Consider the following 18,426-nt stretch of genomic DNA (forward strand, 5'->3'; position numbering starts at 1 on the left):
CGGTCTTAGTTTGCTACTTGTGGCAGCTCCCTTTGTGCAGTAGGATGTCTCCCAGGAAACAATCTGCAAGTAGAGATTCACTGTTGTACTATCATGAAGGTATTTCATAAGAACATCTGGGAAAGGGATTAATAGTTCTGGTTTGATAGGTCTTGTCTCCTCTGCAAAATTAAGGCACAACTTTGAAAAGTCTAGTTAAATAACAATGCTATCCACTACTTTGCAATTAGCATAGCCAAGGGTAAATCCTGTTCAGCATCATGTCAGCTAATCATGGTTAAACCTTGGTGCAGCACTACCTTAGTGCTCTGGTTCTCACTACATCCAGGAGGCCTTGGAAACGTGAATGGGGCTGGGCCCCTGCATGCTGTTCATTTATAGTTTTACACAGCACAACATGGTGGCAGATATGCAGTACTGCAGCTTCTCATGGAATTCAATGGCAAAACCAGCAATGCTAGCTTGTTTTTTTTTCCCCCTTTTGCTTTTTCATGGGTGACTAGATTTGTAGCCCCAACTTTCTGCTGGCCAGAAGACGCTATAGTGACAGATTGTTTTAGTTATTAAAACCAAAAACACATACAAAAAAAGGCAGAAAAAAGAAAGGGAAGAAAAATCAGCCTGGAAAGGTGGAGGGGTCTGATTAGCTCAAGTCAAAGAAATGTGGAGCCAATGCTCTAATGCTAGTCTCCAGTACCCTCCATCTACACAAGGCCTTTTAAGCCAGATTGATTTAAGGTGTAGAGCTTTTTCACAACCCTAGACCCAGCGTTGAGGGGTAATCGTTATGTGACTGGTACTATCTGAATTTCTGCAAAGCAAAATGAGAAATTATTTTAATCGTGTTTTAAATTAAAAACATTATTCTGGAAATATAATAGGCTCATGTCTGGTTTCTGTTGTTCCTTCGCTCCCTGCTCTAAAATAAGATTACAGCCCCTGGTTGTAGCATGCTGCACACGGTGTAAACCAACAGAACACATGTAATTCAGACGTCTGAAGAAGATAATGTGTTACAATGAAATGGGGGCATTAGGGCATAGAACATTGATTTGCTAAAATAAATCCTCTGATGTCATCAGATTCTGTGTTACAACAAAGAGCTGCCTCCATTTTTCATTCTGTTTATTAACTTTATTCTAAAGTGTTGCTTAGTTACTAACCTGAGGGATTTTCTTCAAAATCAGAATTAAAACTGTTGCTTTCCAGCTGTTTCCTATTTAATTTCAGAGCACACAGATTTCTACACACATTGAAGAAAGTCATTAAGGACAACTTCTTGAGGAGTCATTGAAAGTATGTTTAAGAAGCTCCAAGCTTGTTATGAAACTTTCATCAAAACCTTTTTCTCTTCTGTGAAGGAAGAGCCCTACAATCCAACTGACAGCATTTTTCATAAGCAAAAAATTGTTAGATATGGCACCGATGTGAGGAACACACAACTACCCCTTGAACAGAGAGCCCAAGCTGCAAAAAATATTGGACTGCTAGTGTACACAGGTAACAAGGCAAACTGGCTTGTTGTTTGCTATTTCAGTACAATTTAAACCTACGGTTTCATATATGTGCTAAAATAAGGCCATTCCCCTGCATCACTACAACTACTAAAAACAGTTTATGAGATTCAGAATATATAGCTCCCAGTCCTGCTCCCAGTGAAGTCAGTTAGGAAATAAGGCCTTAAATTTTTAAAAATAAATTAAGGCCCTAATTTATGGATTCTTAATGGTTACATGAAAACTCCAACTTCCATTTCTAAAAGGATACATTTCTAGCTCTTGCAGTTGTGGAGAAACACTTGAAAATGTGAACACTAAAGCCTCCAATGATTATTACTACTTAAAATCTCATGATTTTTAAATGCTCTGGTTCAGCAACATTGCTGTTTTTCACCTACCTCCTCTTTAGCAATAAAAAAAGTAAGGGAGAGAGGGAGGGGGGAAAGGACAGAACAGGTACTCACCAGCTGGAAAAGAAATTCAGCAGGTGCTGGTTACAAAATGACTTTAGAACTGCAGCTGCTTGGCTCTGCAAAAATTTAAAGGACCAGCCACCCCCAAAAAATATGCTAGGGAAAAAGTTCTTGTAACAAGATGAAGAAGTCATCAGGGAAAGCGTGCCTAGGAAGGGAGCTGCTTTGGTGTTGGCTTATTATCATTGTGTCCTAAGTTTTTCCTATCCTTTTAATTGGGTATGGTGTTCTTCATTCCCTCTCTTCAGCTGTTGGGAGCTGCTATTGTGTTTCTAAAGAACTACTGTACCCTTTTCAAGAGTCTGATTTGTCTTTCCTACCCTTAAGTTTCACCTCACTTAAATACTACTTGCTTACACAGACATAAAAATACAAAAGTGTCACAGCACACTATTACTAAAAAATTGCTTACTTTCTCATTTTACCATGTAATTATAAAATACATCAATCTGAATATAACATTGTACTGACATTTCAGTGGATAGTATATAGAGCAATATAAACAAATCATTGTCTATATGAAATTTTAGTTTGTACTAACGTTGCTAGTGTTTTTCATGTAGCCTGTTGAAAATCTAGGCAAATATCTAGAAATGAATTGCTGTATCCCCTAAAAGACCTCTGCGTACCCCCAGAGATACGCATACCCCTGGTTGAGAACCACTGCACAAGTTTAAAACTGTATGAACAGTAAGGATAAATAGTAATAATATACTGAGCTTGTTTAAGAAAAGAAGGGGTTCTCTGAGCCTGCCAGACAGCAAGCCTACTATAATTGTCAGAAATATTCATAATCAGTTGCCCTCAATGTTCAGAAATGTGATATGTTAGTCATAGTACCACTGTGGGTAGAGGAGACCCTCCTCCTTCTAAATGTAAAAAAAGGTACAGAGAAAAGTTACTGGTATGTTGTGATCCAAGTACACACTGCTGGCAGATATTCTATTACTTTGGGGAGTGTAAAGTCAGCCAAAACTCAAAAAGAAAGTGGTTCAGTAGATGTGAAAGTCAGGTTTTTGGCTATCTAGAATCTGGACTAGGGAGGGCGGTCATGCAGTGAGAGATCTAATGAACATGATGGCTCCATCTCACAATTTTTTCCACAGAAAAATTTAAGTGTAACTCTCTCATCATGTGTTCTGCAATCTGGCCAAGTTTTCTAGAGAATAGCTCAGCCAAATTCAGAAGCCAGACTGGCAGCTATCAGTGGATTTATGCAAAAAGAGTGCCCAAGAACCCACGTAAATCACCATCGCTTGTAATGGCTGCATTTTAAAATGCTCACTTACATGAATGTTTTTGCCACTAAAAATGGCTTATCAGCCCAAAGCTAATGCAGAGATGCTTTTACTGTGTACTAGGCACTGTGCTGTTCATAGACAGACAATCTTTTTACATATCAGAGGGCAACATTTGCACAGACGACAACCAATGTTTCTTGTTCTGAAGTTATTTCCAGTCTATTCATTCCATCTGCTGCCACTCACAGTTTTCTTGCATTAAATGGCAAATCCTGACCCCCACTGCACAGCCCAATGAACCAGGCTGGGCACTGGAGAGACCTGATGAGTTTGTGGGGGAAGATGTTCTCTGAAGCTCACTTGCAGCTCTTTGATGGGAATGACTGCTGGACCAATAACATTACTGAGCCTGCTCTCAACTCTTCCCTCAACCTGCCTGTGTTGCTGGGTTACACGGCTAATCCATGTAGCTGTGTTTGGTTGTGCACAACTGGTGTGAGATCCCCGAATTCTGTCCCACTACTGCCACTCCTTAGTGATACCACATTGGTTTTGCAGCATGCAGTGAATTCTGCATTGACAGAGGGGGAATGGTGGTGAATGGAGAGGAGGGGAGAAAAGAGGGGGCAGTGACAGATTTACGCTTATATAACTGGATTGCATTTTAGTAGTCAGAGTGATGCCACATAGCACCTTCTCAGCATTTATTCCTTGGACGAAGACCCCAAATGTTTTTTAGGACATGAAATCCTTTTTTTGAATTGCAATGTGCTATTGTTCTGATAAAAAGGAAAAATGTGTGATAAATATGCCCTATAGCAGGAAATTCAGATGATAAATGTCAGAATCAGATTAAAGAACAACACAACGTAAGCAGCTTAAATTGCTACCAACTTCAAATGCAGTTCTGAAAAAACACAAACTACTCCTGGGGGAATTCTGCACCACTGTTCATGTGCAGAATTCATGTCTCCCACAGATTTCTTTGCTTCCCCACAGAAAAATGACTTTCTGACAGAGAAGCAAAGGGAAGTTGCAAGAGCAGTCACACACCACTCCCTAACAGTGCAGGTACATTGTTTCAGGCAGCCAGCAGAGAGGTAAATCACTGTGGGGCTGAAGACACCCCAGCCAGTGGTTCCTACCCTGAGCCAGGATCAGCTGCTAGTCCTGGTTGGGCTGGAGGCAGGAGAAGACGGGACTTCCTCTTCCCCTGCAACGAGTGTTTAGGGCTGTATCAGACCCACCCCCAGAAACCTCCCCCAGCTTCAGGAAGCTCAGCATCCTCCCTTCCTGCCTGCCCCCACCTCTCCTCAGCTGCAGGGGGAGAGATCACTGTATGGGGAGCTGCTCCCCCATCCACCATGCATCCAGACCTCTCATACCCAGACACCCCTGTCAAAACTTACCCTGTACACCCAGAACCCCCCTAGCCCTCCATACCCAAACCCCACCCCACTGAACCTCAACCCCTGCACACAGAGCCCCCCTGCACCAAGTACCCCCCCCGAGTTCCCTGCACTCAAACCCCCACAGTGATGAACCCTCTTCCTGCACCACCCTGAGTCCCCACATCCAGACCCCCATGACACTGACCCCCAACTAGCTGCACCTAGACCTCCCCGCCAGACTCCTCCACTGAGCCCCAACCACCTTCACTTGGAAGCTCCTGCAGAGTCCCATTGTCCCTGCACCTGGAACTCCCCAATGAGCCTCTGTGCACTCAGATTGTCCCACACAGAAACCTCTCATCTCCACACCTTTATTCTTCCACACTGAGCCCCTCAACACTTGGATCCTGCCTGGTTGACCCTGCCTCCCCCACACCTGGTGTGCCACTGAGTACATTAATCGCAAGGGGTAGTTCTCAATGATTTTCCAGGCGCTTGTGGATCACTGTGGGCATTTCACAGACATTAATGCAGGCTGGTCCAGAAAGGTGCATGATGCACACATCTTTTGGAACAGTGGCCTGTTCAAGAAGCTGTAAGCAGGGACTTTCTTCCCAGACCAGAAGAGCACCACAGGGGAAGTCAAAATGTCCATTGTGATCCTGGGAGACCCCGCCTACCCCTTAATGCCATGGCTCATGAAGCCGTACATGGGGCAACTGGACAGCAGCAAGGAGCGGTTCAACAACAGGCTGAGCAAGTGCAGAATGACTGGTGTGTGCATTTGGCCATTTAAAAGTCTGCTGGCGATGCCTGTATGGGAAGCTGGACATGGCCGATTACAATATTCATATGCTTATAGCCGCATGTCCATAATATTTGGGAAGGGAAGGGTGAAAGCTTCACTCAGGGCTGGACCGCAGAAGTTCAGCACCTGGAGGCTGAGTTTGAATGGCCAGAGACCAGGGATATTAGAGGGGCACAGCGCAGGGCCATAAGGAACAGGGATGCTGAGAGACAGCAATTTGAGGCTGTAAGCCACTAATAGTTGTTGCTATGCTCAGGATTGCAGTGCTTGTAATGCTAGGAGGTGATTGGTGCACCTGATGCAAGAAGGGCCCTTAACATAATTGTATCTTGCTTTGCATTGCTCTTTGTGCTTTTACTTACTAGAATAACAACTGCTTTCAAACAATTATTTTATTCAAGAATAATTAGAGGGGAGAGTCAAATGGAAAAAAAAATCATCAGCAGGGAGGGGAATAGGGGAAGGGAAGGTCTCAAGAGGAGGAGGGGTGCGGAGACGGCTACAGATTTGTTGTTTGTCCAGGAATCATACCCAACCTTCTCCTTTGGAGTACAATGCAGCAGATGCAGGGCTAAACTGCAGAGGGATGAGTGTTGAGCGCAATGGGTACTAGGAGTCCACAGGGCTGGACTGTGCAGGGTAGCAGTGGAATGCAGCAGGTACAGACTAGAGCCAGGGGGTTGATAAGAATGTGCTGACAGTGTGTGTGGGGGGTGCATATGGGAAACTTTTGCAACAGCAGCTGCAGGGGAGGGTGGGCACGGAGCTAGTATCGCCTGGAGCATGGCTGCTTGGCGCTCCATAACTGTTAAAAGCCGCTCTGTGGCTTCTTTCTGGTGTGCCACATTCTCCTTTTGGTCCCTCTTCTCGCTGTTCTGCCACTCCTCCAATTCCTTCTCAGCAGCAGAGTGCATCATAACCTTATGCATAAAGTCCTCCTTAGTTCTTCTTGGATGCTTCCTAATTCTTTGTAAGTGTTCTGCTGCCAATAAAGCCACAAGACCCCCAAAATGGTAAGTAGCCACAGGGACAGGGTAAATCACTGTTCCTGGACCCTGTTGTACACTGGGCATATGGCTCTTGGGGAGAGACAACACTGTAGAGTGGTCCTGATAATCATTCCTGTCCCCACACTTGCCACAGGAGGTGATCATTATGGAAGATGTCTCGCAGCCGAGGGTGAGCAGGGAAACAAAGAAGGGTCTTCTCTAAGCCTGTGGCTTCCACCCTGGCACCTATGCGGCTAGCCTGTGTGCAGCAATGTGTAATGTCCCCCCCATGATGGCACAGTGGTGTGGGAAAGTTACCGTTAATGGGGCAAGAAACAAAGCAGCTCTGCCGAGGAACCTGAGGCAGCCGATTGCCCAGTATCTCCACTAGCATTTCCTGGAGATCTCCGAGGGAGATTCCCGTGAAGTGAGGGAGTGTATCAACAACCCGTTCCACCACTCAAACTAGGCATGAGGTGGGAGACCAGCCTGTTTTCTGCAACCCTCCTGCCCCCAACAACTCGCTTCAGCAATTCCCAAAATCAGATCCACTTACCAGGGGCTTCCTCTCCTGTTTGCACTTCGCCAAGATCCGACTGCTGTGACTGGCTAGGCGACTCTGGGTAGAAAAGAGCTCCTGACTGCATGCATCTCTGGCCTCTGAGTAGTCCTCTGCCTCTGGGTCCTGGCCATGGCCCTTTTCTATCATGCTTCTAGCAATCTGTCCATAGGTATCAATTTCTACAGCTAGAGTGCAGCTGGGACTGGACAGCCTTCTCTCCCCAAATGGCAATGAGGTCCAGCAGCTTGGCATTACGCCAGGTGGGGGATCACCTGGTGCGTGGAGCAGGCATGGCCACCTGGAAAGATGCGCCGAGACCACTGCACGCATCACCGAGCAAACAGGAAGGGGACTTTCAAATTTGCAAAGGAATGTATGGGGATGGGGCTGATGGTTGGTCACCTGAGGGCAGGGCAGTAGAGTTCAACCCAATGGCCAGAGAGGCAAGAACAGGCATTGTGGGAAACCTCCCGGAGGCCAGTTGCAGCACTGTAATTACCACGGTGTCTACACTGACGCTGCAGTGCTGTAGCCCCAGCGCAGAAAGCTCTACACCTCTCATTGAGATGGTTTTGTTAGAACACAGCATGTGCACAATTTCCGCGCACTAAGCGGCTTGGCAGTGTGTACACCTCAGGAGTTACAGCGCTCAAAGCTGCTTTACTGCGCACAAACTTGCAAGTGTAGACGGGGCCTCAGCCTCATGGCTATCCTTCACCTATACAATAGTTTCCTTAGTGGCACACACAATGGAACTAATTTAAAGGTTCTGTGGTAGCCTTAGCTCAGAATTTCCAATGTACATGCAAATGATGAACTAGCCAATGACCTACTAAAGATAGCTTCTTCCATTGCAGGTGGGCCAAATGCTGGAATATGCGCATCAGAATACATCCAGGACCTAATTGATATCTTGAACATGCCAGACACTTCAGCAAATGTGAGGATCCTGGTGCTCCAAGGGCTGTGTGGCATTTGCTATATAAATTACAGTAACCAAAACAAGGTAAAAGATCTGAATCTTGCTGATATTCTTCTTGCTTGTCTCACTGAAGATGAAGATTCATCCCCAGCTAGCAACCATATTACCGTGGTTAAGTTCTGGGTTTGTTACCTTCTGACTGTCCTTTGTTGCCACAATATCCCTTACATTAGAATACTCCATGAATTGGGAGGTCAAAAGCTGGTGGTAAAGCTGAAATTCCTGTCTAGCATGGAATGGTCTGGCTGGCCAGATAATTATGCAGAAGTACTGTTTTCCCTTTTGGGGTTTCACAAAGCTCAACTTACTTCTGGTATTTAAAATGAAATAATCCTCTCAAGGATTGTTATAATATGTGAACTATTTACATGGCATAATAAAGAAAATGAAGACAAATTAAATCATGTCACTCTTCTTCTTCCCCATCCCCCAATAACTAGTTTAGAATTAAAAAAAATGAACAGGACCTACCTCAGCTCCTATGCTCATCCATTATTCACCCTCTCCCCCCACTGGAAAGTCAGGACTACCTTACAGAACAGGTAATCTGCCATCAGGTTCATTTTCCCCAGCCAATGCCTTACCAAAAACCTCTCTTCTCCTTTCCCTTCCTGACACACCTGCAGAGTAACTTCAAAGGACTCCAGACTAATACTCTCTTGAATAGTAGGCTGGAGCAGGGGTTAGGGTGATCTCTGTGTAGCATAGCCCTAACAGGATGTGATATGTCTGCTGAAGATGCTAGTCAGCATACTGATTCAGCAGGACTTGGGGGAATGCACGTTGCTTCTTTCTAAAAGGCCTACTCCTATTGACATTACAATAAATGGGTAGTATCAGACTCTAAAGGAATACTAAGATACATCAAAATTAACCCTCCACCCTCACACAAATCTATTCTCCCCTGCACTGGCTCAGGAACCTTTCAGACAGCTAGCCTCACTCTGCTACCCACTCCTCGGTGCATGCCTTTACAATAAAATAGGATATTTGAAGAGAGAGCAAGGTCTTGAAAACATGAAGCATGAAATTATGATTTACAAAATGTGCACAGCATGCCAGGTGCTTTACAAACATGTATAAAGAAGTCTCTGTCCTGAAGCATTTACCATCATGAGACTGAATGCTCCAAACAATTACACATACAAGTAGTCCCAACGAACAGAGCCAGGACTGTGAATCTTTTTAAATCACATGGAGATACCAGAGAGCCTCTCAGTCCCAATCAAAATCCTGTTGCCAGGTTCTCTTACAGCCCTTCTAGATCAGTGCCTGCTCTATAAACTGAAGAGCATTTTCTGGGAAAGGTCCCCCCTCATGGCTGTACGTGCTGGGTACAGCTCATAAAGCAGGAAGTGCTTTGGGAACCTCTCCCATGAAAGTTTTCAAGACAACTGCACCTGTTTTGATACAGTCTTTTGAAAGTACTTACAGTAACTCTTCGCTTAATGTTGTAGTTGTTCCTGAAAAATGCTACTAAAGCAAAACGATGTTAAGAAAATCCAATTTCTCCATAAGAATTAATGTAAATAGGGGGGCTTAAGTTCCAGGGAAATTTTTTTCACCAGACAAAAGACATTATATACATACAGCATAAGTTTTAAATAATTTTAAACAAACAATACTGTACTCACCAGTGATGACCGTGAAGCTTGCTTGAGGCAGGAGCATAGTGGGGTCAGGGCGCGGGGGCCTGCCCAGCTCTGGCTGACCAGCAACCCTGCCAGGGAGCAGGGTCGAGGGCTTGCCTGCTCCCCAGCTGGAATGCCGGGTGGACAGAGTGGGGTAAGCCCCCGTGCCCCAACCGGAACGCCAGGCGGGCAGAACGGGGCCAGCCCCCATGCTGCAACCCCGCTTCCCAGCAGAAGTATTGAGTGGGCAGGGCGGGGCAAGCCCCCGAGCTGTGACTGGAACGCCAGGCAGGTAGGTGGACCAGGGCGAGCCAAACAACCTTAACACGGAACATGGCACGACTTTAAATGGGTATGTTCTCTAACAGATCAGCAACCTAATAAGGAAACAATGTTAACCGAGATGACTATGTGAGGAGTTACTGTATTAAGTTTCCACTCAGAGCTTCCAGATGTGCACATCTAGCCTTAAACTTGTTTAGAACATAGTGGCTCATTTGAGCAACTATGGCCCCCCTCTCTCCCCACAAAGACACACCTATGCATTGATTGCTTATAAACAGGTAATAAACTTTAAGGTGGTAGGGTTGAGTTTGTTTTTTTTTTTTAAATACTTTGCTCATACAGAAATCTTCATCTAGATCCCAAAGTGTTTTATCAAAGGGGAGAAGGATCATTTGAAAGGCCTTAAGGCTGGAAGATATGGCTATATTGGATACCATCTCCTTGATGCCAGTGCTACTGGCTATCTATGCTCACACACTAGTAGCTTTTTAAGGATCTGCTGCTTGATGTTTGAGAACAGTGGGTGAACAAGCCATTGCCATGATAGGAGCAAGAATGACATGTAGAGGGAGTGAATAGCACAATTACAATCCCTCACTTCTCACCTTTAAAGACATCAATATTTCCTCCCTCTCCTGCCTCCTATGTTATTGTGTAACCACTGTTAGGCTGGCCTGCTCTGATCTCTTACCTTTCTCTTCCCCTCCTTGACCTGATGATCACTGTCTTTTAAAATTACAAAGATGATTTGTTTTGTTTTCCAATACTGTATTTCATGTTGTATTTGACGTGAAACACTTTTGTCCCAAAAGTACCACAAACTGTAAATGCAAACTAAATGTATTCATTTATGATTGAGATGTTTAACTTGTTGAAAACTTGCTTGTGACAGGCCATATTCATCTGAGAAAATACAAGCCAGTTTCTACCCTACTTATAACAAACACTACTTTATATAAAGAAAATGCATAACAAGGTATATGAAATCAAAATACTTGGTGTTTGGTACATACTTTCAGGGACTCTACAAAGGTGTTAGAAAAAATTTACAAAATACCCACATGTAAGACAGCTATAGAGAGTGTTTTGTTATATATTTCGTTTACCTTTAAGAGAAAAAATTCAAATGGTAAATTGTGACTAAATATTTTTAAAACATTAACTTATTTGATTTTAGAAACAGAGCTCACATTTTCAGATCACAAATTATGTGAGTAGGAGGTTCAGTAAAGCAAATTTTCATCAGATTTGATGAGGAAAACTGCTTCTCATCGTGCAAACATTTGAACCTTAATCTGGCAAACACCTGATTAACTTTACTATGACTCCCATTTGAGATCAACAGGACTACATTTGGTAGTAAAAGTAAGCATATGTCTGCAAGATAAGGGCAATTAGGATGCTCATTTCAGAAATTTGAGATCTTCAGATAATAAGTGTTTTAAATGTATGCACCATTAAACACTTCAGAGTGGTATTATTGAACTGGTTAGTTGTCTGTATTTTAGAGCCATTAGAGAGCAAGAAAAGGCCAGGTGAAGCTTCCTCTCTCCACCATGCCAAGAACCCTTTTTCCTTGATTATTTTCTCACGATGGTCAACTTCCCTAAACGCAGGTCCTACCTCTTCCTTGACTGGGGGGAAAGAACAGGGCTTGTAGGTTTCTGAAGTGGCAGGAAGCACAGATGCACTCTGGCATGTAAAGTAAACAGCTTATGGAACACACTGACAGGTGGTGCTGGGGCTCTTTTGAGGGAGATTTTGAAGCATGTACAGAACCATGCAGGACTGCAGGGCATGAGAAACATACTTATTGCAGTGTACTGAAGATTAGTACATAAGGCAAAAACCAAGCTACTTTATAGCAAAGATGAGGACTGAAACCCCATAAACTTTGGGAAATATTACATAACATTCACTGTTCCTTCACAATGCAGAGATTAAGGTAATCAATTGTTGATCATATAGGTCACTATTATGTATTGCTATTGAGCAATGGTTTCTATCTTCCATTTTAAGTGAAACTGATAGCTGCATTAAACCCCTCCCCTCTCCCAGAGCATTTTCTGTTTCAAGAACTAGATAGCTGCCAGTTCTGTAGAAAATATTTTTTTAAGTTGACTAAAATAGAGGTTCCCAACTATTTACCACTGCAGGCCACATCCAACATATATACAAACACATACACAGTAAATCCTCACTTAATCATCCCAGTTAACGTTGTTACGTTGCTGATCAATTAGAGAACATGCTCATTTAAAGTTGTACAATGCTCCCTTATAACGCTGTTTGGCAGCTGCCTGCTTTGCCCACTGCTTGCAGGAAAAGCAGCCCGTTGGAGCTAGCTGGTGGGGAGTTGGAACCAGGGTGGACTGGCAGCCCCCCTTAGCTCCCCACTCCCCTGTGCAGCAGCTGCCCAGCAGGCTATCAACTGCCAGCCAGGTTAGCTGTCCCTCCCCCTGCCCTGGAGCTGCGCTAGGGAGCCTCCTGCTTGTTATGCAAGGGAGGAGAGGAGTGCTAATGTCAGGGTGTCTGCCTCCCCCCATTCCTGCTCCCCACTCCTTCCCCCACCATCTTCACAGAACAGGGGGACATGGCAAGGCTCAGGACAGAGGGAGCTTGCTGGCAGCAGCTGCTGCCTCACCTTGTTGATCTACTTAAAAAGGCCATGTACTTAGAGTGGGCTCAGTGTACTTAAAGGGGCAATGTGCATCTCACACACAGAGTCTCTGCCAGCGTGTCTCCCCTCCCTCCATTCATGCTGTCTTGTAGAGTGTGAGGCTACATTAACAATGTGTTAACCCTTGAGGGCTCAGCTAAGTGCTAGTTCATTTAGCAGTAATGACAGGTTTCAGAGTAGCAGCCATGTTAGTCTGTATTCGCAAAAAGAAAAGGAGTACTTGTGGCACCTTAGACACTAACCAATTTGAGCATAAGCTTTCATGAGCTACAGCTCACTTCATCGGATGCATACTGTGGCTTAGTATGCATCCGAGGAAGTGAGCTGTAGCTCACGAAAGCTTATGCTCAAATTAATTAGTCTCTAAGGTGCCACAAGTACTCCTTTTCTTTTAGCAGTAAGGCATCCCACCGACTTCACCTCAACCAAGCTTCACAATCATTGCTGTGTACAGTATTAAATTGTTTAAAACTTGTACTGTGTATATATACACAAAATAGTCTTGTCTGGCAAAAAAATTTCCCTGTTTACATTAATTCTTATGGGGAAATTGGATTCACTTATTTCACTTGAAGTAGTGTTTTTCAGGAACGTAACTACATTAAGCAAGGAGTTACTGTACACACACAAACCACCTGTATGGCCCCAAGGACGTTACATACGCCATAGCTGTGTGCTGATCGGGCCCCAGGTTGAGAACTGCAAGACTAGAGTTTTCACTTTTAGGTAAAATGCAAGCCTTCTTTTAAAAATTCACCACCACTTATACCTACCACTTAGTTGATTAGATGTGGACAATTAGCAAATATTCTAACAAAAGTCAATTACATTTCAGAGTGGTCCCTTGTTAGCAGCACTTACACTTATTCTGGTTCAGCATTTATATTGCAGTAGTATCCAAGACCACTAATGTGTTGGGCTCTATTGCACTAAGAGCTGTACAAACAAGTTAGTGCTCTGGGGTAGGGACTGATCAGCTTTGACTCATTGACAATACACTTTGATTTTTTTTTTTTTGCTTTCAGCACTGACCACAGCCATTTCCCCTCTTCCCCCCCCATTTTAGAAAGACTAGTTCTCTCCCCCCCTTACTGCACAGGCAAACCCCCCTTACTTCCTTCTCTACTGTCTTTGGCCTCTGATGATCAGTTGTCCCTTATCTGTGTCATTAGCGTAAGTAGTGTTTGTTTTGTTACCTTTGTTCTCCCTAAAAGTACTTAGGCTAGTGTTTTATTTTATTCCTTTGGTTTAAAAAGGAGAGAAAAAAGGAAAAGAACACTTTCCTTCCCTGTCTGGGGGCATTTCAACCCCAGGCATCTAGTAGCCTCAGTTATTTATTTTTTTGAAACTGAAAAAGTAAAGATGTTTTTCTGCATATTCCTCCCTGCTAGAGGAGGGCAACCCCCTGCTCAGGGGCTTCCCTGGCTCTCTGCTCCAAGCAGTGCCTCTCTTGCCAGGAGTCCGTTCCTGTAATGGCCAGACACTCATTGTGCCTAGGAGACCATCACAGAAGTGCTTTACCTGCCACACCTAAAACTGCAGCCTCACAGGAGCTGAAGTAAAAATTCCTCCCTATAGAGAAAACACTTCAGTCTGCAGGGGACTCCGGTGGGTGTTGACCCCGGACCATCCCTGGAGCCTTCACTTCAAAAAGGGGTTGAGTGGTGAAAAGGAGGAGAGAAAAAAGCCACTAGCAGACTGCCCCGGAAAGGCTCCTCGGAGCAATGGCCAGCCAGAGGGGTGTTCCCCAGTTCAGCCATCTCCACACCTAGCCCCGAGCAGCTGGCCAGCCAGTGGAACTCCCCAGAGCGGCCACCTTGGTAGGACAAAACCAGCAGAGGAACCTACTGCTGTAAGCTCAGCTGCTGCTCCTGTTTGGCACAGCAGCTTCCTGCTGTGGGCTCTGCCCTGCTCTGAGTTCTGCTCTCAGAATCAACAAGTGGCTTCTGTAAGCTCTGAGAAATTACTGCACTGAGAGGGGACAGTTACCGTACCATCTCTAAGAGAGACACAGAAGCCCTGCTGTCAGTTCTGCTTTGCACCAAGACACCAGAGGCTTCCATGGTCATGCTCCGAGGCAATGGTACCATCCCCTAAGGAGAGGGGACAGTTACCATACCATCTCTAAAAGAGCGGCAGAGAGAAACCCTTTGGTACCAGATGCAACAAAACTCCCATCTAGGAAGTGTTCTGCACCTTCCCAACCATTGATACCGACTACAGACACTCCTCTGGGGTTCCGCATGAGCCCCTGGTAACAGGTGCTCTGATACTCTGGAGACCTGTGGCCTCAGTACCCAGGGAGAGACAATTACCATACCATCTCCAAGAAAGGGGCAACAAACTTTTTGCACCGGGCAAAACTCATTTAGGGAGTGTTCTGCCTGACTATCGGTACTGACAATGTACCACAGACCCTCCTCTGTGGTACCAAATGAACCCACGGTACTGCATGAGCTCTGGTACCCTGGAGACCTGATGGGGAAGAACCACAATCCCCATTACTTGGTACCAGGACCCCAGTATCGAGCACATCCCAGCACCCAGAATTGCTCTTAGCACTGGGCTGTATACTGCCAATACCCCAGTCAGTGGCACCCTTACCCACTGACGAATCTGACACTGGCCAGGAGGAGATCATTCCCTGGCCTGTCAAGGTGGCCCACCACCACACTACAAGGGTCATCCCCAATTCCATCATGCCAACCGTCTGTGCCTGCCTTCCTGCCTCTCCCTCCCAAGGCCATATTATAACTTCAGGTATACACACACTTGGTGTGACCATCTCTGGTGTCTCTCAGGGAGAGTCCACCAGATAGTTTGCTACAGCCTGGCACCTGAGCCAGGACAGAAGAAAGCTTTTTCAGAATAGAAAATAAGGGCGGGGAGGAAGGAGAAAAAACCCACACCTGAAGAGGAAGCTACCTCTTGAGCACGCTTCTCATCTCTCCCAGATGAGACTGCTGCTCACCCTGCATCACTAGTTGAAGATTTAAAAGCTTTCTGGATCTTATCAAGAGGGTGCCAGACAAGCTGCAGATTCCCTTACAGGAGGTGGCAGATACCCATCACAAGTTGGTGGAAATTCTGCACACTACCTTCTCATCTAGAACTGTCCTCCCAATTAATGAGCTGATTCTACCAAAATCTGGCAGAGCCAGCCTCCATCGCACCAACCAGCAACTGAATGTAAACAAAAGCCACCCTAAATCTCTACCCAAAGAGAGAGACTTTGTTTTCAGCATCTGCAACCCAACTCCATCATAGTTGATGTGGTTAATGCATGAAGCAAGCAACATAATGCCAAGTCAACTCCATATGATCAGGCTTCGCAAGATGGTGTATTCATCGACAACATTACTGTTTAGAGTCAAATTACTGACCTGTCATGGCCAAAACAATTGTTAATCTTGGGAAACCCAGGATGTTTCTGAAACATTACCAGAAACAAAAAACTGATTCAGACCATTCTTAGAGGTCAGTTAATAGCCAGACCAGTTGTAGAGACACCACTGGATGTAGCTGTTACAGCTGCCAGCCCAGTCTCCATGACAGTGGTACTGAGGTGGCTTGTGCCTTTCATCAAAAACACCACAAAGGTTATGATAGACTTAATGTGACCTGTATGTTTTGTATAAACTGCCAAGGAGCTACCAGCTCTCCCTCCCTGTGCAAGACAGCATTCAAACTTTGGAACTGATGCACCCATCACTATGTGCTCATCTCAACTGTCTACAAGGGATACAGAACGGGACAACCAACAGTCTCAGTCAGGATTCTCATGACAATGACTGTATACTGAATTCAGAGGTGCTTCAAGATATAGCCACCCTTTGGGGAACCCAAACTTTTAAGAGGCCTATGGATCTCTTTGCTACTTATGGGAACAAGAAAGGTCCTTGTTACTGCTCCAGGGCTGGCTTGGGGAAACATTCACTGGCAGTTGCCCTCATCTTCCCAGGGGACAGGGCCCACTTGTATGTCTTTTCCCAGATTCCTACCCTATCCAAGATTCTGTTGAAAATTCAACAGAACGAAGCGAGAGCTATTGTGATTGCCCCTCTTGACTATGACAAGTCTGGCTCCCTTACCTGATGCAGATGGCAATATGCCCTCCTGTTCCTCTGATATCAGCCCACTCCTCACCTACTCTCAAAAATATGGGCTGACCCTTCACCCCAACCCATGGGTCCTCTGCCTCCAGGCTTGGATCTTTCTTTGTTCCAAGGCTTAGAAGCAGAATGCTCTGACAAGCTGAAACATGTTGCAACACAACCCAAGCTGACCACTCCCCATACCTATCTACAAAATGGAAACTCCAAGTTTGGATCATTCCAAACAGACAGACCCAACCTCATCTTTCCTCCCTCTGATTTTGCACTACATTTTAAACTCTCTCAGCTCCCTTAAGGTACATCTCATGGTGAAAATGGCTTCCCACTTGGAGTTTGCTCAACCACTAATACATGGGGAAGAGTCCCAATGCCCTTAAAGAATCTATGCGACACCACCTGCTCCAGCCTGGGACTTTAACCTAGTTCTCAGGGCTTGGACTAGACCTCCCTCTGAGTCCAGGGCAACTTGTTCTCGTACACCTGTCCATGACAACAGCATTTCTAATTGCCATCACCTCAGCTAGGCACACAGGAAAAATAGCAGCCCTGATGGCACACCCATCATTCACAGCCTTTGTCTTAAAAAAAGAGTAACTAGGCCATATCCCAAGTTTCTCCCTACTTTTTCTACACTTTCCATATGAATCAGATTCCTGTTTTTTCCCCAAAACCACATTGTGATAACTGGGAGACAATTGTGCATATGCTAGATATTAGAAGGATGTTAGCATTCTACTTGGACAGGATTAAGGACTTCAGGAAATGCCCTACACGTTTCCTTTTGTCCACAGAAAGATCCAAAAGCTGAGATCTCCTCAAAGACTATCCAAATGGGTATCTAGTTGCATCAATCACTTTGCAAGGGTGTAACTTGCTTCCATCCATATGCACTCCATGAGATCAGTTCCTACCTCAATCACATTCCATAGGGATACCCCAATCTCCCTAAACTACAGAGCAATGATTGGGGCCCTCTGTCCATACTTTTGCAGAACATTATGCGATCACTGAAGATTTGGCTGCTGACACCATCTTCTACTCCACAGTACTCTGTAGTAAAAGACTCTGCTCTGAAGTCCCAGCCTCCAGTGGTGGGTACTGCTCTGGAGTCACCTAAAATGGAGCATCCATAGGGACACTACTTGAAGAGGAAGTTACTCACCTTGTGCAGTAATGATGGTTCTTTGAGATGTGTCCCTATGGGTGCTCCACAACCTGCCCTCCTCCCCTCTACTTCAGAGTTCTCTATAGGCCTCTGGTAGAGAAGGAAGTGAGGGGGTTTGCCTATGCAGTGCTAAATAGCCTCAAGGCAGACCATGAGGGAGGGAGAGCACATGCTTGGGCTCAACAGGACACTGCTACCAAAAAATCTCTGATTAGAGGTGCAGGGGCACACAGACACCTAAAGTGGAGCACCCATAGGGACACATCTCGAAGAACCATTGTTACTACACAAGGTGAGTAACTTCCTCTTATGTTTTCCTCTTACTGGAGCAGAAGAGTAAACACTTTATGAACTACTTTTAACACTGGAGAGAAGTTTTTACACAAGCTGTACCTGGATTCAAGGAGTCTCTACTATGATAAGATGCAGGAAGTGATTATAGGTGTCTAGTAACAATAGTTCATTGGAGAAAGGAAGAGAGGATAAATATCCAAAGAAATCATTTGTAGATTTCCTCCTGATGCAGCTTAGTCTTCGCCAGAAACAGCAGGGGACAATGGAGTTAACACCATCCACGCAAGGTATTCCCCAAGTGACCATTTTGT

General features: G+C 45.0%; 1 protein-coding gene across 1 annotated transcript; it reads left to right on the forward strand.

Annotated features, from left to right (window-relative positions):
• Nucleotides 1-44: 44 nt before the first annotated feature.
• On the forward strand, nucleotides 45-8,266 carry ARMH2 (armadillo like helical domain containing 2). The gene is made up of 3 exons (XM_074943498.1): nucleotides 45-99; nucleotides 1,288-1,500; nucleotides 7,821-8,266. Exons 1-3 carry the CDS (start codon nucleotides 45-47, stop codon nucleotides 8,264-8,266), a joined length of 714 nt encoding a protein of 237 aa, XP_074799599.1.
• The last annotated feature ends 10,160 nt before the right edge of the window (nucleotides 8,267-18,426 follow it).

Source organism: Natator depressus, chromosome 2 (genome assembly GCF_965152275.1).
Source record: "Natator depressus isolate rNatDep1 chromosome 2, rNatDep2.hap1, whole genome shotgun sequence".
Taxonomy (NCBI): domain Eukaryota; kingdom Metazoa; phylum Chordata; order Testudines; family Cheloniidae; genus Natator; species Natator depressus.

Coding starts and splice junctions, on each gene's coding strand:
- ARMH2 (XM_074943498.1), top strand. CDS start 45: ATGTCTCCCAGGAAACAATCTGCAAGTAGAGATTCACTGTTGTACTAT. Junction 100..1,287: donor ACTGTTGTACTATCATGAAG/GTATTTCATAAG, acceptor CTTCTTGAGGAG/TCATTGAAAGTATGTTTAAG. Junction 1,501..7,820: donor TGGACTGCTAGTGTACACAG/GTAACAAGGCAA, acceptor CTTCCATTGCAG/GTGGGCCAAATGCTGGAATA.